Here is a 24,832-nt window from a genome sequence, read left to right on the forward strand (position 1 = left end):
CTGGAAACCACACTTGCATTTTCTCATCCATATCTGCCAGGAGTTCTTGCCCTAGGCTGTTGGGATATTAATATTTGAGTGTGTAAATCAGAAAGTTGTAAGAGCAGAGAAAAGTCTTTTGAGAAGGTTGGTTTTTTCAGTTTTTTCCACAGTTTTTTCCACAGTTTACAGCAATCAATAAAGCAAAAACAATGTAAATCATTCAACGCCAGTAAATCATTATATAAGGTTCAGGTGGAGGGGTTGTTGCACATCAATAGCCAGAAATAAACCATTAAATTTGTGTTGGGGGAGGTGGAATAAATTCACTCTAAGAGAAGATATTCCCTAGTGACTATCAGTTACTATGTGTAGATGTCCTTTGTGAAAGCTTTTTTATTTTCCATTAATTTCTTCCATGGTTCCAAGGCTCTAATGCTCCTGTTTATTTCAATTATTAATCAATCCAGTAAATAAATCTTAAATGAAGTTCAGTGCTTTTTTAATCCTCTGTCGATGGGCAAACGAAATAAGATTGTGTGCATTAATCTAATGCCGTTTAACAGAGTAACCACTGATAATTGCAGATTTGATGTATGGTTTATCCTGCAGGACTCTTCTAATTGGTGCTGTGATCATATATATATATATATATATATATATATATATATATATATATGCTTTAGCCATGGTATCCCTCAATTCTTTGCAATGCTTAGAATATCGGTGCTGTGTGTTTCAGCGACAGTCTTCCTAGAGTTCTGGAAGCGGAGACGGGCCGTGATCGCCTACGACTGGGACCTGATTGACTGGGAGGAGGAGGAGGTCTGGCACTCTGTTGTTTCGATCTGACACAGAGGTTTATTGTTGCTCATGTTTCGTTAAAGAATTTGTGTACTCAATTAATTTGCAGAAGCAATGCACATTGTTAGTTAGTGTTTTTGCATTTATTCACTATCCCCTGACTGCAACCATAATATATTTTATTGACAGTAGAATAACATTTCAAAATGATAGGAAATGATCCTCATTTGCTTTAAACCGATAAATATTGATACATAAAGGCAGCTATTAAATCTGCTAAGGCAAATACAAATGCAGTCTACAAAACAGGAAAGCTATTTTGTTAACTTAATGTTCATTTGATGGATCTGACCCGTGCCTAAAATGATTGAAGATAGTACTGCCTTTTGCTGTGGTCAAGTCAGACTCCAGCTTGTGTGTGTCGTTTTACAGGAAGAAATCCGCCCTCAGTTTGAAGCCAAATATTCAAAGAAGGAGAGAATGAATCCAATATCTGGGAAACCAGAGCCTTATCAAGCTTTCACAGACAAATGCAGCAGACTGATCGTGTCAGCATCGGGGATATTCTTCATGGTTAGTCACCGTGGCTTGTTGTGCTACAAAATACGTCCGGGGGAGGGGCCTATGTATTCGACTCATTCAGCACCAGGTACCGAGAATTGTACTTCAGTGTGCTGCTGTCATTGCATGGTAAGATGGTACAGCACAGCAGGAGCCTGGCTGAGCTTTGGAGAAACACAAGGAGCAGAGAGAAGGGTATTCATGCACAGATAAGCATGTGAAACACATGCAGATTTTCAAAGAGCATTTCTCAGAAAGCAAAGGCATGGCTAGGACCTTCTTACAAGAAGAAACTGCCCCAAGCTGATTATTCTGGTAACATAAATGATTGGTTTTAAACACTCAAAAGACACCATTTTCACAGCTGGCATTATTTCAGTCTCCAGGGGAATCGCATCCTCTGAGTAGCAAACCTGCACATTTGTCCCTTCCTCTTGAATTTGATTTAGATTGGTTTTCTCTGGGTGATTTTCAGCAATAGATTTGAATCCTATTGCTCCACCAGTTTAATCCTAGTCTATGATTGGGTAACATGTACCATGCACCAAAAATATGAATATATATAGTACTGTGCAAAAGTTTTAGGCAGGTGTAAAAAAATGCTGTAAAGTAAGAATGCTTTCAGAAATAGACATGTTAATAGATTATATTTATCAATTAACTAAATGCAAAGTGAGTGAACAGAAGAAAAATCTACATCAAATACATATTTGGCGTGACCACCCTTGTTCTTCTAGGTACACTTGCACAAAGTCAGGGATTTTGTAGGCATATAGTCAGGTGTATGATTAAACAATTATACCAAACAGGTGCTAATGATCATCAATTCAATATGTAGGTTGAAACACAATAATTAACTGAAACAGAAACCACTGTGTAAGAGGAATAAAACTGGGTGAGGAACAGTCAAACTCAGCTAACAAGGTGAGGATGCAGAAGACAGTTTACTGTCAAAAGTCATACACCATGGCAAGACTGAGCGCAGCAACAAGACACAAGGTAGTTATACTGCATCAGCAAGGTCTCTCCCAGGCAGAAATGTCAAGGCAGACAGGGGTTTCCAGATGTGCTGTCCAAGCTCTTTTGAAGAAGCACAAAGAAACGGGCAACATTGAGGACCGAGGCGCAGTGGTCGGCCAAGGAAACTTACTGCAGCAGATGAAAGACACATCATGCTTACTTCCCTTCTCAATCGGAAGATGTCCATCAGTGACATCATCTCAGAATTGGCAGAAAACAGTGGGACCCTGGTACACCCATCTACTGTCCGGAGAAGTCTGGTCAGAAGTGGCCTTCATGGAAGACTTGCGCCCAAAAAGCTATACCTCTGACATGGCAACAAGGCCAAGCGACTCAACAATGCACGAAAACACAGGAACTGGGGTGCAGAAAAATGGCAGCACCCATTTGATGAGTCAAAATTTGAAATATTTGGCTGTAGCAGAAGTCAGTTTGTTCGCCGAAGGGCTGGAGAGCAGTACACGAATGAGTGTCTGCAGGCAGCAGTGAAGCATGGTGGAGGTTCCTTGCAAGTTTAGGGCTGCATTTCTGCAAATGGAGTTGGGGATTTGGTCAGAATGAATGGTCTCCTCAATGCTGAGTAGTACAGGCAGATACTTATCCATCATGCAATACCATCAGGTAGGCATCTGATTGGTCCCAAATTTATTCTGCAGCATGACAACGACCCCAAACATACAGCGACACTCATTAAGAACTATCTTCAGCGTAAAGAAGAACAAGGAGTCCTGGAAGTGATGGTATGGCCCCCACAGAGCCCTGATCTCAACATCATCGAGTCTGTCTGGTATTACATGGAGAGAGAGAAGCAACTGAGGCTGCCTAAAACCACAGAAGAACTGTGGTTAGTTCTCCAAGATGTTTGGGCCAACCTACCTGCCGAGTTCCTTCAAAAACTGTGTGCAAGTGTACCTAGAAGAATTGATGCTGTTTTGAAGGCAAAGGGTGGTCACACCAAATATTGATTTGATGGAGATTTTTCTTCTGTTCATTCACTTTGCATTTTGTTAATTGATAAATATAATCTATTAACATGTCTGTTTTTGAAAGCATTCTTACTTTACAGCATTTTTTCACACCTACCTAAAACCTTTGCACAGTACTGTACCTCGACCCAGAAAACACTAAAACAAAAAGATCTCCCTGGGTCAGTTAAGGACTGTCAGGCAGTATCTAGATGCAACAATCCTGCACTGTTAGTACATTGTCAATAATTGAAAATGGGTTGTATTCCTAAAGGATTTATCATGTTAATACCTAACAGAGTAATATTGTCTGGCTCTTTATTGCCCCAGCAGTAACGATTAAGTGGTAAATCCAGCATTCATAAGTAGCTGAAGTTCAGAAGTTCACTACAGCTGATTACATCAAGACCAGTGCCTGGACCACTGAGAGATCTTGCTTACTTACTGTACTACACTCAAAACTGAATCCAGGGTTTGAGATATGGATAACATTGTGGAACAACAGTATATTTATAGATTTGCCTGGTTACTCTTACACTTTCAGGACCTGAAAATCCACAATGACATCAACGAAGAGAAGAGCACAGCCCTGACACAATACATAATTATTTCACCTGCACATCAATTTCCTGTCAACCCTCTTTCAAGTGAGAAACATCTGTCAATTTTTAATGATGTCATATCGAATGTGGGCATTCCCTGTCTGCAGCTGGATAATATTTGCACTCAATTTAGAATAATAAACAAATAAGGACTGATAATTCATAGTTTACCTATTAAACTGGAAGAAGTGGAAACAGACCTGTAAGATGACTCTAAGTGACTGGCTTTTTGGACTTTGCAGATCCTAGTGGTGATCGCAGCTGTGTTTGGAATCGTTATCTACCGTGTGGTGACTGTGAGCACTTTCGCGGCCTTTGACTGGGCTTTAATCAGGAATAACTCTCAGGTTGCAACTACAGGGACCGCAGTGTGCATAAACTTCTGCATTATCATGCTGCTGAATGTGGTAAGTGTGCAGCAATTGCACTGAGCCTATAAATGACCCCCCAACACACACACAAACACACCCTCTGCCTTTTAAAAAGCAAGTGTTTTTAAAGCATTTTCTTTCACTTTCAATAGGCATTTGTAGCTTGGTTTTGTATCTTTATGTAGGTGAGCAATGTGACAGTGCCTTCTAAAAGCATGCATTCCATGTCCATTTCTCTCTTCTTTTTACAGTTATATGAAAAAGTTGCCCTTCTACTTACAAATTTAGGTAAGCGTCAGGAAATTCTGAAATTTGTATACATTATTTTTTTTTTATTATTGATTTTGGTTAATTTATTTACAATGCATCTATCTGGCAGTTTGAAACACTGCATTGCATAAATCACAACTGTGAAAACATTTTATATATTTGTTTATGTTCACCCCAATTCCTTTTTATGTGTGTGTTGAAAATATCCTGTTATATTCAAGAGAAATTCCAAATGGATGAAGCAGGTGTATTTTGCAACTCTCGTGCAAAGATGATCATCACATTTTCAATACATTTACTTAGCTGAATTCTCAATTAAGCATTTCTAATAAAACACACAGCTATATGTAAATTATGTTAATGTATCCCAAAGCATCAATGCCTACCCTGTGTTTTTTGTTTGTTTTAATTCCTTCAATAATGATCAAGGCAGCATAAACTAATACAGTCTTCAACTTTTAAATGACTGTTATACCAGTGCCTCTTTTCTGTCATACATTAGCAGTAGTTTGCCCTGCATCAATACTAATTTATCCATTTAAAATAATGCTCGGGGAAGGAATTTAAGTCACCATTTCAAGATTATATTTTTTTTTTTTCCAAATTTCCCATGTGTGATATTTTACTCTTTACAGAGCAGCCACGTACAGAGTCTGAATGGGAGAACAGCTTTACTTTGAAAATGTTTCTGTTTCAGTTTGTCAATCTGAACAGCTCAACATTTTATATTGCCTTCTTCTTAGGAAGGTAAGGCTCATTCAAGCCCACTGCACAGCGTTTACACAGAGACTGTCCTGACGCAGCACCTGCAATGTCAAGAGAATGCAAAAAGTACTATACATTAGAAACAGAGCTGTTATAGACATGTGTTATAAAAGAAAATGTTTGAAACACTATCATATTATTGTATCTAGGTTATTTGCAGATGTTCTAAGTATCGATTAAAATATTGTAGTGATTTTTGTTTTCATTTATATTTTACCATTTTCCAGCGATTACATATTTTTTAAGGGATAGATATTATTGCCTAATCCCAGGTCTCAGCAGTTCATCAAGAAAGTGTCAATCAAAAGCACCAAAACTGTACCTGTTGGCAGCTCGTAATCTACATGTTTGAAAGAAAAGATAAAAGATTTATGAGCATATTTGAAATCGCTAGGCATCAGCTATTCCGTGCTTTATGATCGAAAAATCTAATCTTTTCTGTCTGTTAGATTCACGGGGCGTCCAGGTGCCTACATGAGGCTCATAAATAGATGGAAACTAGAAGAGGTGAGTAAACTGCCACTGACTAAAGGAAACTGGACTCTGGTAAAGCAGATGTTTCACACTTGAAAACACCTCCCAACATGTAGTATCAGTGCTATTTTCGCAATCCCTTTTAACTCAAAAATTCTGTATTTACGCTGGCATTGTTGTTCTCGTTACCATGTCTGACTTTGTATTACAGTGTCACCCTAGTGGATGCCTTATAGACCTTTGCATGCAGATGGGTATCATCATGGTGCTCAAGCAGACATGGAATAACTTCATGGAGCTTGGTTACCCGTAAGTAAGGGAGATATCTATTGCAGTATGCTTTAATGTATAATGCAGGGGCAATTCACTCCTACACTTACCATGTTAAATGATGCATACATTTCCATATCCTTTCGCCTGGGTTAGCGGTAGCTGGGCTGAGCTGTTTAATGAGGCTTTCAAACAGAGGAGGTAAGCAGGAAAAAAAGGTGGTGAGGCATGACACATGTTGAGAATCTCATGGTGGTTTGTGCCGGCAGGCTGATCCAGAACTGGTGGACACGACGGAGGTTGAGACAAGAGCACGGCCACAAAATTAAGGCTAGATTCCCTCAGTGGGAAAAGGACTACAATCTCCAGCCTATGAATGCCTATGGACTGTTTGATGAATACTTGGAGATGAGTACGTACATTCCTATAAATTATCACTGCCAGTCTCTTGCTCTGAATCTGCTTTGGGCTAGGAACTGTTTTTTTACCCTCGCATCTTCATAAGCACTGGGGGGTTCTCCTTTTGGTTTGAATTTCACACTTACTAGTTTATATCCCCTATATCCCTATCTACCACTGGTTAATTATATATATATATATATATATATATATATATATATATATATATATATATATATATATATATATATATATATATATATAAATGTTATATCTATATCTATCTATCTATCTATCTATCTGTCTATCTATCTATCTATCTATCTACATATAGATAGATAGATAGATAGATAGATAGATAGATAGATAGATAGATATAGATATAAAATTAATTTGGGTTTAGAGGTGTTACTTCACTTTTTTAGAGAGCGCTGTAGGTATCTCCATTCCCTTCAATTCTTTTTATTATTTTTCTGTGTCTAATGTGTGCTTATGCAGGTTCTAGGTTTGAAAGTGTTTCTGAGGTCTGAAAATGCCTGACTCATCTCATTCATAAATGTGAGGTGAAAATGTATGCAGCTTCGTTTTGTTTTGTGGGATTACAGAAGCAGTTCATTGGAAAGCATTTTGTGCCTTAGACTGCAGCAATCTCCCTAGGCCAGTTCCCACTTGTTTAAAAAGCACCTGACACTTCCACACCCAGTTAATTGAATTGGCACCTATTGCTTGTTTGGGATAGATTTTTTTTTCTTTTTTTTTTGCCAAATGTGAGTGCACTTATCAAATCTGATGGGAATAAGCTATATTTTTCTGAGCTTGCCTATTGTCAATCAAAAATGGTTTGTGGACAAACCTAAACGGATCTGCTCACAGAGAGTTATACCCCCACTCCCTTTATTTCTCCTTTTCTGTAAGATGGGTGGTAAGTAATTTATCAAATTGGTTATAAGGGGTTAATTTTAAATTGTTTTCATGTAAAGTCATTTTCTATTATAAATTATATTAAGAAATTATTTCGCATCAGGTTTTGCCACATTTCTAATGAAACAAAGATTATTAACAGCTGTGAATCCCTTGGAAGCAAACATGCATATGTTTTTGCTATACATCATTAATTCATGTTTTAGTTATCTATGATGATACTGATTTTGCAAGAGGTAAAAAACTATATATTTATCTGTGTTCAGTAAATGCCTTAAGGGGAAAAAAAAAAAAATGTAAAACATAAATGCAGAATCTGAAATCTGAAAATGGGAACCCATATCAACAATGTCTATACTTTTCTGTTTGTCATGGGCATAACCTGGACATCAAAAATGTCACAATGCTATTGTGATTGACTGGTGTGGCCAAATTCTTCATAACCTTAAGAAGGTAGGAAACTGACAGTAATATGAAGAGAGATTACCCTCAGGGCTTTTCTGCATTGTAGGTCCAATACATCTAAATGTAATCTGTATGTCCTGAGAGAGGTCAATTTACAAAAAAACTTACTCACTACTGGTGCCCTATGTGAAGGTATCGTGCTAAATTAAATTATTCCAGTTTCGTCTGATTGTTTTGTTTTATTGCGACGACCTGTAAAAGCCATCTGTGCTAGTGATCTCATGTATGCTTCTTTGTACAACTAAGTGTGAACGATGCAGCCGAGAGACAGAATTATTTATTCACCTCAAACATTTAGAAAGTTATAAGCATTACTGTAAATCTGAGTTTAAATGATTTCCGTGGCTCAAATGGATTCCTGATTGTAAGACATCACCTTGCATAGTTTTCCAACTGTGCACGTTATAGGTTGTGCAGTTTGCTTTAACGAACACACTTGCAATTGCTAATGCTCTTTGACTCAGGCCTACATTTGATAAAGGTTATTCTTTATAACTATCAAGCAGTAGTAACATAAATGGAAATTGTATAAGCATGCTTAATGTGATTATGAAGATATTTATCCATCTTATGTTCAGTTGTGTCTGGTGATATCTATATTGATTCTTAACCAGCAGTGGCATTTTCAAATTGATAATTTAGTGTTAGCCTCTTATTGGCTAATGCCTGAAATAAAAGCCCCTTCTATATAGACGTTTCAGCATTTTCAATTTAGTAGTCTAGTGTTGAAGAGCATATGCAGAGAAACGGGACAAGTGGATGATGAAACCCAAAAGATTAGAATAGAGAACAGGGAGCCGGGATTGAAAAGCGCAATAATAATCCAAATGGACAGAATAATTCTATACAAAACAGTATTATGCTGCTGGAGTGTAATCTATTTCTTTAAATATGCTGATGCTATACATTGACTTTAGGACTCCTTGTTTCTATGCTTACATTTTTCACCTTAGGTTGAAAACAAGCTTTTGTATCTAATTTCTAAAGGTTTATGTTGCCTTTCAGTAAAAACAAAACAATCAAACAAACACACGGGGGGGGGGGGGGGAGCATACCCTGGAGTACATGATTAATAATCCTGTCTCAAAACTGGAGCTGTGCAGTTGTTGAGTCTTTCATCATTTTTATTTTTCACCTCTATCAACTGTTGTTCCTCACCCATCCTGTGCATTTTCAGGGATGCCATTTGCCCCAATGGAGATAAATGCCCACTGGCAACATGAGCATTTTTTTGTCTTGTTCATCTCCTAATTTTAATGAATTTGATAATGGAAACCAAAATATCCCCAAATAATAATAATAATAATAATAATAATAATCCCAAACAAATAATTGTTGTGTTGCTTTAAAATTAAAGTACAGAAACAGAATTAAGTGTTGCTGTTTTTAAGGCCATTACAGTGGCAGAACAAAGACAACTGGAAGTGTGAGAATGTGTTAGTAAAATTACAGCAGTATTTTTCATTCTCTGTTTTTTTCTGATATGGTTTGATATATATTAGGGAGGCCTTTATCCAGCAGTGGATCGATATAGGCTGATGATAAGGATGATGTATAGATGGATAGATCGATGGATAGGTATAGAATCCATTAAATATCATTAAGTATCAATGATTTTTAATTATTTAAATCTTACACATGTTAACAAAACTGTTTTCCACACCAGTAGTTAAAGGGATTATTTTCTTTCATGTGCTTGATGCCAAATAGAAAATGTCATGGCATCCTTAGAACTATTGACAGACATGTTTGCACATGGACGGGTGATTCACAGAGGATAAATACCCACAAGGATCCCAAAAGACGATCAAGTTTAACTTTATTATTTACTGTAGAGTCTTCTGTATCTTCTTCCTAAATCAGGTGTGTTTGTGCTCATCCATTTACCACCTTTACGTGCTGGATTCCTGTTTTTGTAAAGCATGTGGAATGGCATTGACTTGCACTTAATGTGACTGTGTATCTTTGCTTGTTTTAGTTCTACAGTTTGGCTTCACAACCATATTTGTGGCAGCATTTCCTTTGGCACCAGTGTTAGCCTTATTGAACAACATCATCGAGATCCGCCTAGACGCTTATAAATTTGTTACACAGTGGAGACGGCCTTTAGCCTCAAGAGCCAAAGATATAGGTAAGACTTTAACTTTGTATATATTTAGTCTTCTTATCAAAAGGTCTTTCAGGTGACAAAATATTTGTTTATTTTAAATATATATATATATATATATATATATATATATATATACTATACAGATGATAGTATACAATAGAATAAGAGTATAATTTTGCATTATTAAACTGCAGACATTTAATCTGCCTTCTGTTTTAAAAATAAAATGCGTAATTCCTACGAATCCTGAAGGAGTTCCTGCTTTTTTAAACCAATGAAATAGTTGTGGTGTATATGTTCACAGGAACAGCTCTGAGATTGAAAAGCAGCTGTGTACTTAATATCAAGTAATCAACTGAGCAGTATTTCTTGGAGCCTCGTTTCTTGGTGGACCACAGCACGAAGCAATGTACCATGAAAAGACCACAAAAGTATTAACACCTTTGTAAGATAGATTGCTTTTAATTATATGAGGTTTAACATGGCACAGCCTGTTATTGATTCTCTAGGAATAATTGAGTTTTTTTCTCCCACTATAACTAAGTCTTTAATTTCTTTTTGGATTGTGAGATGAAACAACAGAACAGCTTATACTAAAAGGATATAAGTGAATCATCTGAAATCAAATCCACAAGCTACAGTGGTAGGAAATGTAAAAGCAAACACCAGCAGTTTGTTTGCTTGTGTTATTGTGGTTGGCAAACTAATAAATGAAAAAAGTCAGTGGGTCACAGATTCATCGATCAGTCAACACCATAAACACCTTTCACCCTTCCTGATCCAATGTGATCTCAAGTGTGTTTTTCTCTTTCAGGAATCTGGTATGGGATTCTGGAAGGGATAGGAATTCTCTCTGTCATTACAAATGCTTTTGTCATAGCGGTGACCTCCGACTTTATCCCCCGACTGGTCTACGCATATAAATACGGACCATGTGCAGGACAAGGACAAGCCGGAGAAAGGTCAGTCAATGTTGTTGTTGTTGTTATTGCTATAAGTAGTAGTGTATCATTAAGTAATGATTCAAATGAAAAAGTAAAGGACATCCAGCTCACAAGAGTATTTTGTTTTTAATGCTTTTTTATCCCTGCTTTGTAACTCCTCCTCCACCACCCACCTCCACCAGCAAAACTACAAAATGTGTTTGCCTGAAAGAATGAAAAATTCAGAATTAAACATGATTTACATCTTTAATAGGCTTTTTTAATTTTATTGTTATTATTTCATGTCCAGGTGTATGGTGGGATATGTAAATGCCAGCTTGTCAATATTCCAAGTGTCAGATTTTGAAAACCGATCCGAACCTGGATCTGATGGAGCAGATATATTTGGTTCACCGATAAAGTACTGCAGGTAGGCAAACCTAGGATGAAAAAATCCACGGGATGGAGAGTTAAGATCAAATGAAAAATCATCCCAGGATTTGAACGGATTTTGAATGTATTTCTTACACACTGCTGTCTAGATCCTAAAATAACCAACCAAATGCCTTGGAAGACTAGAAACATGAGGGTGGAAATCAGTACAGATTGAAAACTAATTGAACTATTGAAATATGTTCTTGAAACGTGTTGTGTGTGAAATAAATAGCACATTTATTCCTTTAAGAACTAAAATGCTTTCTCTAGAATACAGTGTTTTGAAATGCTTGATCCTCTCACAGTGTTGTAACCTACATATGAAGGATAGTGTCTCTGCCAGCTTCTCCAGACACATTCGCTAAAACAGTTTTTAATTGCCAAAGCAAAGCAGTTATTGGAACGGTGTTAGTGGAGGTGAAAAAGACGACTGTTTATTTCATCCTACCCTCAGATACAGAGATTATAGAGCTTCTCCAAATTCCAAAGAACCCTATGCCTACACTCTGCAGTTCTGGCATGTATTGGCAGCGCGGCTTGCATTCATCATTGTGTTTGAGGTGAGTGTTTCTGCCGTCATACAAGACACCTGTATCTATAGGCTTTTATATTGATATCAGAAGATGTTTGTGGGTTGGCAAAATTCTAGTGAAATTCGACATAAAGACCTGGGTTATTTTAAAACCTCCACTCTTCTCACAAATGACACAAAGCCAATTCCCTACATGTTACGTGACGGAAACCTACAAAGAAAAATCTTTTTTTTTTTTTTCAGAGACTTCTAAAATACTTTTCAGTTATAGACTGTTCCCCTATTTACTGATTACAGTGCAATCTATTTTGAAAATGGCATTGATTCAAGTCAGAGAGATAATTAGCCCCTCACAGTGATATATGTAGTTCGGTGCACTAGCAGAATTCTGCCGATGGTGTCGAGTTTTCACTTGAAGGGAAATGCTCACATCATCAAAGTACTGTTTCATGCACCATAAATCCTGCTGTAATTCTGGATAAATTTAATTCACTGTGTGTCCTCTAAGTCTAATGCACTCCAGATTCCACTAATCATAAAAAAAACATATTTTGCTCTCTATCTCAGCCTCAAAGGCACACATTTCATGTAAATTGTGAAAATGCTTGGAGCTATTTTGCAGTACCTTTCGTACTCACGTTCAATGGTAGCAGTGTCAGAGATATCACACAAATCAGAATATGACATTAACTTGTTGCTCATTGGTTCTATTTTATCTCCTTTTTGTAGCACATGGTTTTTACTATCAAAAACCTAATTTCTTACCTGATCCCAGACCTGCCTAAAGACCTGAGGGATCGCATGCGTCGGGAAAAGTACCTGATTCAGGAAATGATGTATGAAGCAGAGCTCGAGCGCCTGCAGAAAGAGAGGAACGAGAGAAAAAAGAATGGCAAATCTCACCACAATGAGTGGCCCTGAATACAAGGCTCAGTAAGGTACTAGTCATACCACAGTGTCCCTCTTTCTACCAGTAGGTGTCCCCATAGTACTGAGTTACAACTAACAATCCTACAGTTACAGTAACAGCACGAATTCCCAAATAAACTACTCAATATCATACATAAATTAATAGTGTAATAGCTAAAAGTTTGCATTAGTTTATTCCATACTTGCATGAGGTTTTATTGATCACCTTTAGTGCAGCATTAAGGCAGCTAATAGAGTGTAAATGACTAGTGTGGGCAGGGCCTAAGTCATATATTCTGTATTTTTTGTTTGTTTATTTCTTGTACATCTTTAATTGCAGGTCAAAACCCATGTCCTCGGTTTACGTATTCCTGCTCTGAAGCCCAGTTGCTTCTGGAAAATGAGAAAAGGAACCTCAATGCATGTCAGGAGATGTTTTACAAGGCAGGCTAATCAGCACATTTACTAAGAGGTGTACTGTGAACAATACTGCAATCAACCAATACATGTTAACCGTTTCTAACACTACAAGCATGTTCCAGTCAATGCAGCAATGTACACCAATTTGTACTTCGGAGAGACGTTGTATTATCTACCATTTTACAACAGTTTGCTACTTTTCTCAGACGTCGCATCTTCTTCCATTACAGTTTTACATATCTTCAGAGACTGAATGTAAATAGACAAATTGGAAACTTTTGCATAAGTTAATGGTCTGTGCAGTATCATACCATACTCTCTTCCATTGTATCAAAAGGAACTCCTGTTTACAATCTACCTTTTTTTATTTCGAGACCTTTAAAAAAGATTTATGATATGACATATATTGCTTAATTGTACATAGCCAAATATTTAAGAGAATGTAGAATTTTCATTAAAATTAAGGATCAGTTCATGAACATGAAGCCACGTTTACTGCTTGTATATTGTGATGCAATAAATACTTAAAAATAAATGCATCTGAACTGTACCACTGGGTTGAGATTGTTTAACATTCAGATGCATTCAAGAAAGAAAAAAATACAAGATTTTTTTCAAAAAATTATGCAATCTGGTTTTCTGGTTTTAAAAAGAAGTTATTTACAGCCTTATACATAAAGCATGTTCTACCTTGTTAAGTGTACTGCAGGTCGTTTTTTGTATAACATTTGAAATGATGCACACTGAAATGTACACTGCAGGTTTTTTTTTTCAATACAGAAAACAAAACTGGTTTTAGTATATATCCCATCTTTATTGGCAAAGGCTTTTATGAGTAGTAGTAGGAAACTTAAATAATACCCATGCCCATTACATGTATTTTTCTGTTAATGTTTTATATATAACTATTAAAAACACAATTTATCTCAAATGCAGGACTATTAATTAATTTAGGTGGACACAAGCAGCTACTAATTTCTGTTTGCACTCCCTTTTTTTAATTTGGCTGTTGCCCAGCGTTGCAAGGAAAACTAGTATGTGTAGAGTGTGCAATCCTCTCCTCTCGGATCCGAACCACTATCTTGGGTACACCTCTCAGCCCCAGCAGAGAGACAAAACCTCAAAAGAATAGTGTATTTGGTCAATTTATACACTACATGCCATGTTACATGTTTCAAAGCATGTCGCCCAAGACTCAGTTATGCTTCAGCTGCAAGAAAGAAATCAATGCAGCTACTAATAAAGATGTGCACATTAGCTTAAATTAGATTTTTAATCACGTGATTGACATATTGTTTTAATTGTGTGAAATGTGAAACCAACACCATCAGGTATTTCTTGCATTATGTAACAAATAATTGGAACCTCTGAGGAAAACAAATTAGTTTATTTTTTCAAATATATCACCATCACCATTATCCCATATCGATCCACAACTTCCCTTTTCTGTGTCAACCGGCAAAGTTTATGATTTCATCTTCCCTTCTTTTATGTGGTCATCCTCTAGCTTTTATCTTTTCTTGGGATCCATTTGATAGCTTCTTTTGTCCATCTTTGAATGTGTCTGGCCCATTGCCATTTCAATACTTTCACTCTCAATGATGTCTCATTTTGTTCTTGCAACCCTATCTCTTCTTGTCATTCCAAGCAGATATCTTTCCATGCTTCTTTGTGCTGTCTGCAGTTTCTGTAACATTTTTTGCATTTTGTGACCAAGTTTCACAGCCATAAGTGAGCACTTTTAGTGTGCATTGATCAAATACTTTTCTCTTCATGTAAATAAGGGAGTGTATTTGATGTAATTTGCTAATCTATAATGTACATTTCAGCTCAGGGATTGGGACTCTTGCAGGTCACTGTTTCTCATGGAAATTGTCTGCTGTCAGTATCTGTGTGAGCAGGTGGGGGAACTACTTAGGGGGAAAATGAGCACAGAAAGCATATTAAGCTTTGATACCTAGAGTCACATGATCTGACACTCATGATTGACTGCTGACTTGACGACTACTACCCACTAGCAACAGAGCGAGTTCACAAATAACCCAACACAACTGGACATAACACGTCACATCTGCAAGAGTGATCTTTTTGCGATTGTCAACAAAGCACATGTTACAGCAGTATTTGCTGGAGCTCCCATCCCCTCAGTGCAAGGTCTCTTCTGTGAGTGCAGTGCCGCTAGCATTGTTGTCCCCTATGTAATGGTCTGAGAGTCATGTGTGTGTGTGTGTGTGTGTGTGTGTGTGTGTGTGTGTGTATATATATATATATATATATATATATATATATATATATATATATATATATATATATTCATTCCTCAAGGGAAAAACATAAATGATGGTTTTATATATACATATACAGTGGGGGAAAAAAGTATTTGATCCCCTGCTGATTCTGTACGGTTGCCCACTGACAAAGAAATGATCAGTCTATAATTTTAATGGTAGGTGTATTTTAACAGTGAGAGACACAATAACAACAAAAAAATCCAGAAAAATGCATTTCAAAAAAGTTATAAATTGATTTGCATGTTAATGAGGGAAATAAGTATTTGACCCCTTCGACTCAGTACTCGGTGGCAAAACCCTTGTTGGCAATCACAGAGGTCAGACGTTTCTTGTAGTTGGCCACCAGGTTTGCACACATCTCGGGAGGGATTTTGTCCCACTCCTCTTTGCAGATCCTCTCCAAGTCATTAAGGTTTCGAGGTTGACGTTTGGCAACTCGAACCTTCAGCTCCCTCCACAGATTTTCTGTGGGATTAAGGCCTGGAGACTGGCTAGGCCACTCCAGGACCTTAAAGTGCTTCTTCTTGAGCCACTCCTTTGTTGCCTTGGCTGTGTGTTTTGGGTCATTGTCATGCTGGAATACCCATCCACGACCCATTTTCAATGCCCTGACTGAGGGAAGGAGGTTCTCACCCAAGATTTGACGGTACATGGCCCCGTCCATCGTCCCTTTGATGCGGGGCCGTTGTACTGTCCCGTTAGCAGAAAAACACCCCCAAAGCATAATGTTTCCACCTCCATGTTTGGCGGTGGGGATGGTGTTCTTGGGGTCATTCCTCCTCCTCCAAACACAGCGAGTTGAGTTGATGCCAAAGAGCTTGATTTTGGTCTCATCTGACCACAACACTTTCACCCAGTTCTCCTCTGAATCATTCAGATGTTCATTGGCAAACTTCAGACGGGCCTGTACATGTGCTTTCTTGAGCAGGGGGACCTTGCGGGCGCTGCAGGATTTCAGTCCTTCACGGCGTAGTCAGTTACCAATTGTTTTCTTGGTGACTATGGTCCCAGCTGCCTTGAGATCATTAACAAGATCCTCCCGTGTAGTTCTGGGCTGATTCCTCACCGTTCTCATGATCATTGAAACTCCACGAGGTGAGATCTTGCATGGAGCCCCAGACCGAGGGAGACTGACAGTTATTTTGTGTTTCTTCCTTTAAGAGAGTGCTCCTAATCTCAGCTCGTTACCTGTATAAAAGACACCTGGGAGCCAGAAATCTTGCTGATTGATAGGGGATCAAATACTTATTTCACTCATTAACATGCAAATCAATTTATAACTTATTTGAAATGCGTTTTTCTGGATTTTTTTGCTGTTATTCTGTCTCTCACTGTTAAAATACACCTACCATTAAAATTATAGACTGATCATTTCTTTGTCAGTGGGCAAACGTACAAAATCAGCAGGGGATCAAATACTTTTTTCCCTCACTATATATAGAAACATAATTTATGTGTTTCCCTTGAGGAATATATATATCCAAAAATGCCAAAATTGAGATATTTAATGTATCAATATGCAAATACTGAAGTTTCCTTGTGCATATTTCTAATCTCCAGGTTAGAAACATTTAGGAAGAAATTTCAACAGAGATGAAAACAAATAATAAGGCAGCCAACATCTCCTCAGTCTCCCGTTTTTTAGGTAATGGTTCCCTATACTTTTTAAACATGTTTGGTGTGCCACCGTGTGCCCTAAAGGATATATATATATATATATATATATATATATCTCAGCAAAAAAGAAACATCCTCTCACTTTCAACTGCTTTTATTTTCAGCAAACTTAACGTTAAATATATTTGTATGAACATAAAAAGATTCAACAACTAAGACATAAACTGAATAAGTTTCAGACATGTGACTAACAGAAATGGAATAATGTGTCCCTGAACAAAGGGGGGGTCAAGATCAAAAGTAACATTCAGTATCTGGTGTGGCCACCAGCTGCATCAAGTACTGCAGTGCATCTCCTCCTCATGGACTGCACCAGATTTGCCAGTTCTTGCTGTGAGATGTTACCCCACTCTTCCACCAAGGCACTTGCAAGTTCCCGGACATTTCTGGGGGGAATGGCCCTAGCCCTAACCCTCCGATCCAACAGGTCCCAGACGTGCTCAATGGGATTGAGATCCGGGCTCTTCGCTGGCCATGGGAGAACACTGACATTCCTGTCTTGCAGGAAATCACATCCAGCGAAGGTGGGTTTGTGCCCATAGGCAACACTGTTGCCAGTGATGTCTGGTAAGGACCTGCCTTACAACAGGCTTACAAGCCCACAGTCCAGCCTCTCTCAGCCTATTGCAGACAGTCTGAGTACTGATGGAGGGATTGTGCGTTCCTGGTTTAACTCGGGCAGTTGTTGTTGCCATCCTGTACCTGTCCCGCAGGTGTGATATTCGGATGTACCGATCCTGTGCAGGTGTTGTTACACGTGGTCTGCCACTGCGAGGACGATCAGCTGTCCTTCCTGTCTCCCTGTAGTGCTGTCTTAGTTGTCTCACAGTACGGACATTGCAATTTATTGCCCTGGCCATATCTGTAGTCCTCATGCCTCCTTGCAGCTGAGCTCACACAGATGAGCAGGGACCCTGGGCATCTTTCTTTTGGTGTTTTTCAGAGTCATTAGAAAGGTCTCTTTAGTGTCCTAAGTTTTTAAAACTGTGACCTTAATTGCCTACCGTCTGTAAGCTGTTCTGCTGTCTGTAAACGACTGTTCCACAGGTGCATGTTTATTAATTGTTTATGGTTCATTGAACAAGCATGGAAAACATTGTTTAAACCCTTTATAATAAAGATCTGTAAAGTTATTTGGATTTTTATAAAAAATATCTTTAAAATACAGTGTCCTGAAAAAGGGACGTTTCTTTTTTTGCTGAGTATATACACTCACCTAAAGGATTATTAGGAACACCATACTAATACTGTGTTTGACCCCCTTTCGCCTTCAGAACTGCCTTAATTCTACGTGGCATTGATTCAACAAGGTGCTGAAAGCATTCTTTAGAAATGTTGGCCCATATTGAGAGGATAGCATCTTGCAGTTGATGGAGATTTGTGGGATGCACATCCAGGGCACGAAGCTCCCGTTCCACCACATCCCAAAGATGCTCTATTGGGTTGAGATCTGGTGACTGTGGGGGCCAGTTTAGTACAGTGAACTCATTGTCATGTTCAAGAAACCAATTTGAAATTATTCGGCCTTTGTGACATGGTGCATTATCCTGCTGGAAGTAGCCATCAGAGGATGGGTACATGGTGGTCATAAAGGGATGGACATGATCAGAAACAATGCTCAGGTAGGCCGTGGCATTTAAACGATGCCCAGTTGGCACTAAGGGGCCTAAAGTGTGCCAAGAAAACATCCCCCACACCATTACACCACCACCACCAGCCTGCACAGTGGTAACAAGGCATGATGGATCCATGTTCTCATTCTGTTTACGCCAAATTCTGACTCTACCATCTGAATGTCTCAACAGAAATCGAGACTCATCAGACCAGGCAACATTTTTCCAGTCTTCAACTGTCCAATTTTGGTGAGCTTGTGCAAATTGTAGCCTCTTTTTCCTATTTGTAGTGGAGATGAGTGGTACCCGGTGGGGTCTTCTGCTGTTGTAGCCCATCCGCCTCAAGGTTGTACGTGTTGTGGCTTCACAAATGCTTTGCTGCATACCTCGGTTGTAACGAGTGCTTATTTCAGTCAAAGTTGCTCTTCTATCAGCTTGAATCAGTCGGCCCATTCTCCTCTGACCTCTAGCATCAACAAGGCATTTTCGCCCCCACAGGACTGCCGCATACTGGATGTTTTTCCCTTTTCACACCATTCTTTGTAAACCCTAGAAATGGTTGTGCGTGAAAATCCCAGTAACTGAGCAGATTGTGAAATACTCAGACCAGCCCGTCTGGCACCAACAACCATGCCACGCTCAAAATTGCTTAAATCACCTTTCTTTCCCATTCAGACATTCAGTTTGGAGTTCAGGAGATTGTCTTGACCAGGACCACACCCCTAAATGCATTGAAGCAACTGCCATGTGATTGGTTGGTTAGATAATTTCATTAATGAGAAATTGAACAGGTGTTCCTAATAATCCTTTAGGTGAGTGTATATACACACACACACTTGGCACTAATTATTCTCCCTAATTTAATATGCTGTCCATAGTGCAGATATTAATTTTTACTGCATACAATTAACAAATAGCAAGATAATGTAATTTAAATTATCCCAATTTAACAAAATACTTACATGATAGATGTTTTGCTCACATTTTACTTAAAACATTGTCATTGTCATACTTTTGTCTTTCAAGGTTTCCCAGCATAAAGCAATTGCTCAACAAAACATGTATAATATATACAAATTACATTCGGTTTTTTTAATGTTACATGGCAGAACACAAGAGAAGACAAAATAGATGGTATTCTTTATTGTTGTCTCCAGTATGTGAGAAAGGCATGCTTTTTCTTATTGTTCTAATGGTGTCCACCTCTGCGTTGCTGAAGGCAGGGTCCAGTCTTTATTGGGGTTCACCTTGCGGGCAAAGAATTCAACAGGTCTGTCCTGCTAGACACAAATACTACAATATTGTTCAAAAGAAAGGCAAACTAATGATTAACTAATGATTGTGTACAGACACCTATAAGCAGCGATGTACTTTGAAGGGAAATTGGATCACAATTAAAGGATGTCAATATCTGCAATATTCAGTAATCAGTAATAAAGTACATATTATTCCCCTAATGTAGCCCCCTCTTCATAGTGTAAATAGATATTACTGCACCCCTTTCAGTAGGTATAAGTAAGGCCCTGCATCTTATACACTTATTTCTAATGTAAGGAAATACAACTGGAATTTGGAGTGAAATACAATATTTTATTGAGTCTGCAGTTCTACAGAATAAAAACAGTTAGTGACGGGAGACTACGGGACCAGGAGATGCATCTGAATCAATGCTCAGTACACAAATCCTGAGCAAGGTCTCCATGCATCTTCCCCTGGGAACCAAAATCAATATATTTTCCTTCCCACAGGAACTAGGATGGTAAATCAAAGTCATAATACTCCACACAGTCATAATACCACCTAGGCCTATAGGACCAAGGCAATGAAGCTGTAAGTGAGTAACATTTAACTGAGAAAAGAAAATGGAGCATGCAGATATGCCCATTTTAACCTAATACAATACAGAACTCCTACTCTCAGACAGCACTTCATACCTCCCAACACAAGGTGGCCATGTAGCTTGCTTAATGAAACCACTTATCGATTAATAATATCATGAGTGCTTCAATCACCTCAATACGTTTTTATTAATGTGCATCTACACCTTGATTTAGTGGCACTCGCTACAGGTTACCCTCGCTACCCCTTTATTACCAATGTCTTATTCAAAAGTATTTGTAAGAGCCTGTAAGTAAATTAGTGTTTTCATTTTCTAGTAGGAACATCATTTGTCAACAAAATAGTATTAAAAAAAAATCCCAGAACATTTATTTATTTATAGAAATTATTTAATATACTGAATTCAGAACATCAATGTTATAACTAAGTAACATTGATTAGGGCCAGACGGAATCCGCAAAAATCTAAGTAATTCCGTCTGTCACACAATAACAAAAGTAATATTATAAAAATACAATCACAATTAAATGAATCCAAAAAACAATTTAAATTCTCTCTCATTTCCATTTTTTTTTAATGTATACTTAATACATCCAGGTTCATAGAGATTGTTAGTTTGCATTTCATGTTTTGATTTGAGGTACTGCACTCATATGAGACAATCTCAGGCTGAGGCTTAGAATAAAAGAACACAAAACTACAATGTCAAATCAATTGGAAGCATAGCGAAGATGATGTCACCAAAAGAATACATATCCACCAAAATGTAAGTGATCGTGCGTGATCATTTCCATTTCTATAAAGATAGGGTTTACTTTTGGTGCCTTCTGTCAGCACACCTTTCACCACTGTTGGAAGCAGATGCTGTTAGAACACTTGAAATTTGACTTGCAATCTGTATTTCTTTATAGAACATGAAATCCAATAGATTAATTGATGCAGATTTTTCACAGAATTTAAGTAAAAAGTTCCACAGAATTTGGAATAAATTTCCACAGATTGAGTAATTCACAGAATGCAGATTAACTGCATCAGCAAATTACTTTCAGTCTGGAGGTATTCAATAGTCCCTGTAGAACCAACAAAATATGCAAAACATACTGACCTTTCACACCTGCATCTACACTGACAAACACTTTTAATTTTGTGCAAATCTGCAATTTTGGTGTAGATATTCAATTTTCAAATGACCTGTAGAAAGTGCTCCCGCATTTATTACATGTTCGTTCAGAAATGCACATAGTTTGGAATTCATTTTTCCCCTTGAGGAATATTAGCACAAACAAAAATCATCGTCAGCACTCTCTCCCTTATGTTTTTACTGTCGGACGTATAATAGTCCTAAGTATAAAACCACCATCACAGTAACGTACAGGTTTATATTTTTGTTACTATAAAGCTGCTGAAATTGAATTTGCCAATTCCCTAATTTAATCACAAATTTCATTTTGCAGTAATATAGGCCTAAAACATGTATTAAGCAGGACACCTTTGTGCCCTATATAGCTCAGTTGGGGCTTGAAGACTGTAAAATATGAGCACTGTTCTCCAGAAGCATGGGGGAGTCTGTCAATGTTCTTCCCTTCAATTAACTAGGTCTGTATTACACTTTTTCCTAAAGTTGCAATTGTATATAGTACGGAACATTAACAACATGCATACTGTAAAGTTCAGTTCATACCAAATCCAACATATTAATCTCACTCTTCACCTACACCTGTTTCTCCACCTTCGTGCGAAATATCCGGCTTGGTAGGCAAGTGCACAGTGGAACCGTGTTGAGGTCTCTTGTGCTCTATTCTGCCTGAAAAGGAAAGTAACATAACTAAGACACATGCCCTGCAAAATACATACACTGTAGCCTCTGCATGGATTTCTGCTGGGACCTGCTATTCTCACACACGATCTGCAGTGAGAGCTTCCTTTAAAATCTAGTAAAGCAGAAAACAATATTTTTAGAAGAGGACCCTTGGGGACATTGAATTTTCCCACATTAGGCTTTATTAAAGCAATGTATGTATTGCTTGGAAGTATACTGGTGTTATCTTTTATGTTTTTTACTAGAACACTTAGAATAACATAGTCCATATAGACACATAGTGTTTACCTGGATGAATGTAGATACTGTACCTGTGCTGTATTATTTGGTGATCTATGGACAGAGGACTTCAGACAGACATGTCTATGGCATTAGTGAACATTATATGCATAAGTAACATGTTGGTTCATTAATAATCATAACTGTTGCCAGTACACTTGCAGCCATAGACATTTAATGGTCAAACGCACCTTGGCTGGGGTGGGTTTAAGTCCTAAGTGATGGTGAGGACCTGTTTGCTGCACCAAAGTCTCAGGCTGCACTGGTGTAAGTGTGAGATACGCCTGTCCTCCCCACAGCACAATACTACCAAACAACAATTACCGATTCTGAATGCAATTTGTAATTATATTGATGTTTATCCGACCACATTCAATCTGAAGGAAAAACCTGCTCAGAATACATACAACCCAATTCATGCAACCGGCGCCGGATGTAGTCTTGGAGACGTTGTATCCCGACGATGCCAGATTGACTTGAAGGTCCTCCACCACGGCCCGGGGGTTGACGGCGGCCTCTTGCATCACTTTCCGGACCACGCGTTTGGGTAGGATGGTCTTGCGTCCTCTTCCAGGCAAGGTCGCCACAGTGCCGCAAGCCTTGTACTTCTTGATGATAAAGACCACGGTCGAGACTGGGATGTCCATTTTCTTGTGGATGGCTTTATAGCCGTCCCCGGCTTTGTGGAGTTCAATAACCCTTTGCCGGAACGATTCGGACAGCTCGCAGACTTTGCCCATAACGACCAACTGAAACCAGAGCAGACCGGGCTGTTCCTGTCCCGCACAGAAGCCCAAAGCACAATACACCACAATACACCGCGTTTCAAAATAAAAGTGTCCTTGCTGTAAATTGTAATCCTGCAATCATTTTTTTTTAGATGTCAATACATACATAATGTATGTTTTAATAATTAACACTTTAATCATTCATTTGTACATACATCGCATAACACTGTAATTTTATTTTTCATTAAAAGTGGATTTTAAGCTACACAGCAGTTTTGAGGTTTGAGTTTGTTTTGTGAGGGAAGCGGCACTTCTTTGTATTATTAGTATTGCAGCTACAGTTAAACCGTACCAAGTAATGATCATAATAAAGGATAACTGGACCAGAAAAGTCCAGCCCCAATTTCAAAAAGTCAAGCATTTCTATGCAAGTATCTGAACAAGTAGTAAAAATACATTGTATAGGGATATATATATATATATATATATATATTCCAATTCTGTAGGCCTATGCTTTGTATGCCCACTAACCAGTTCACCTTCCATCCTGTACTATCACTATTCCATCAGTACTGTATAAAATATAGTCTCTAAAGTATCTGAGTTAAACAGTAGAAATGTGATGCATGAGAGAAACTTGCATTATGCAGACTAACTTACAGAACTAATTTGACTTAGTTTAAAGTAGTTTACCCTAGTCACTGCATACACAACTGGCAGCATAAATAAAGGTTGCTACATGGTGATTCAATTTATACTGTTATTTTACCAAGTTTGCAATTAAAAGATTAACATTTTATCGTACTTCACAATTTTAATGTTTCAGAGAGTGAACTGCAATGAACATTTTTTGAATAATAAAAATGTTAATGGTCTACATAAAAGGTAAAATATCAATAGAACATGAAGCATTATAGAGAACAGCACGTTGTGTTGTTTATTCCTGTGTTTTCCTCCATCATGTCCACCTCTGCATCGCTGAAAGCAGGGTTCACCACACAGTCCAGTAATTCCTCATGTCTGTCCTGCTAGAATCAAGTGTTGTAATATAATTTATTATGGAAAACCATTCTGTACAGGTTACTTTTTTTGTTTGTTTGTTTGTTCTCTAAGAAAATGTAACAAATATAGGCTGTTCAACATGAAAGTTTAGACGTTCTGCCAACTTTCCCCATTAGTTTCCAATATGATGTAGGCCATCACAACCAATTACCAGCTGAATTTAATAACAAAGCAAATGAAGCAAACCTTAGGTTTAAAAAAACTGTAAATGTGGTAGAAGGTGAGGTCTTCTTTCATTAAAGTCAGTCCTGGCACCAAGTTTTGCTTTTTCCCCCCTGATTAGAAAAAAATAAATACACAAATAAGATGGATGGATATATGGATATATA

At 38.0% G+C, this 24,832-nt stretch overlaps 1 protein-coding gene across 1 annotated transcript; it reads left to right on the plus strand.

The window, feature by feature from the left end:
• The first annotated feature begins 690 nt into the window (after positions 1-690).
• Positions 691-13,745, plus strand: LOC136749047 (anoctamin-4-like). The gene is made up of 14 exons (XM_066702986.1): positions 691-804; positions 1,216-1,356; positions 4,174-4,338; positions 4,554-4,590; positions 5,208-5,319; positions 5,787-5,844; positions 6,023-6,120; positions 6,351-6,493; positions 9,845-9,997; positions 10,791-10,938; positions 11,210-11,329; positions 11,789-11,894; positions 12,596-12,804; positions 13,116-13,745. Exons 1-13 carry the CDS (start codon positions 691-693, stop codon positions 12,785-12,787), a joined length of 1,587 nt encoding a protein of 528 aa, XP_066559083.1. The 3' UTR covers positions 12,788-12,804; positions 13,116-13,745.
• Positions 13,746-24,832: the final 11,087 nt, after the last annotated feature.

The sequence above is a fragment of the Amia ocellicauda genome, chromosome 5 (genome assembly GCF_036373705.1).
Source record: "Amia ocellicauda isolate fAmiCal2 chromosome 5, fAmiCal2.hap1, whole genome shotgun sequence".
In the NCBI taxonomy this organism is placed as follows: domain Eukaryota; kingdom Metazoa; phylum Chordata; class Actinopteri; order Amiiformes; family Amiidae; genus Amia; species Amia ocellicauda.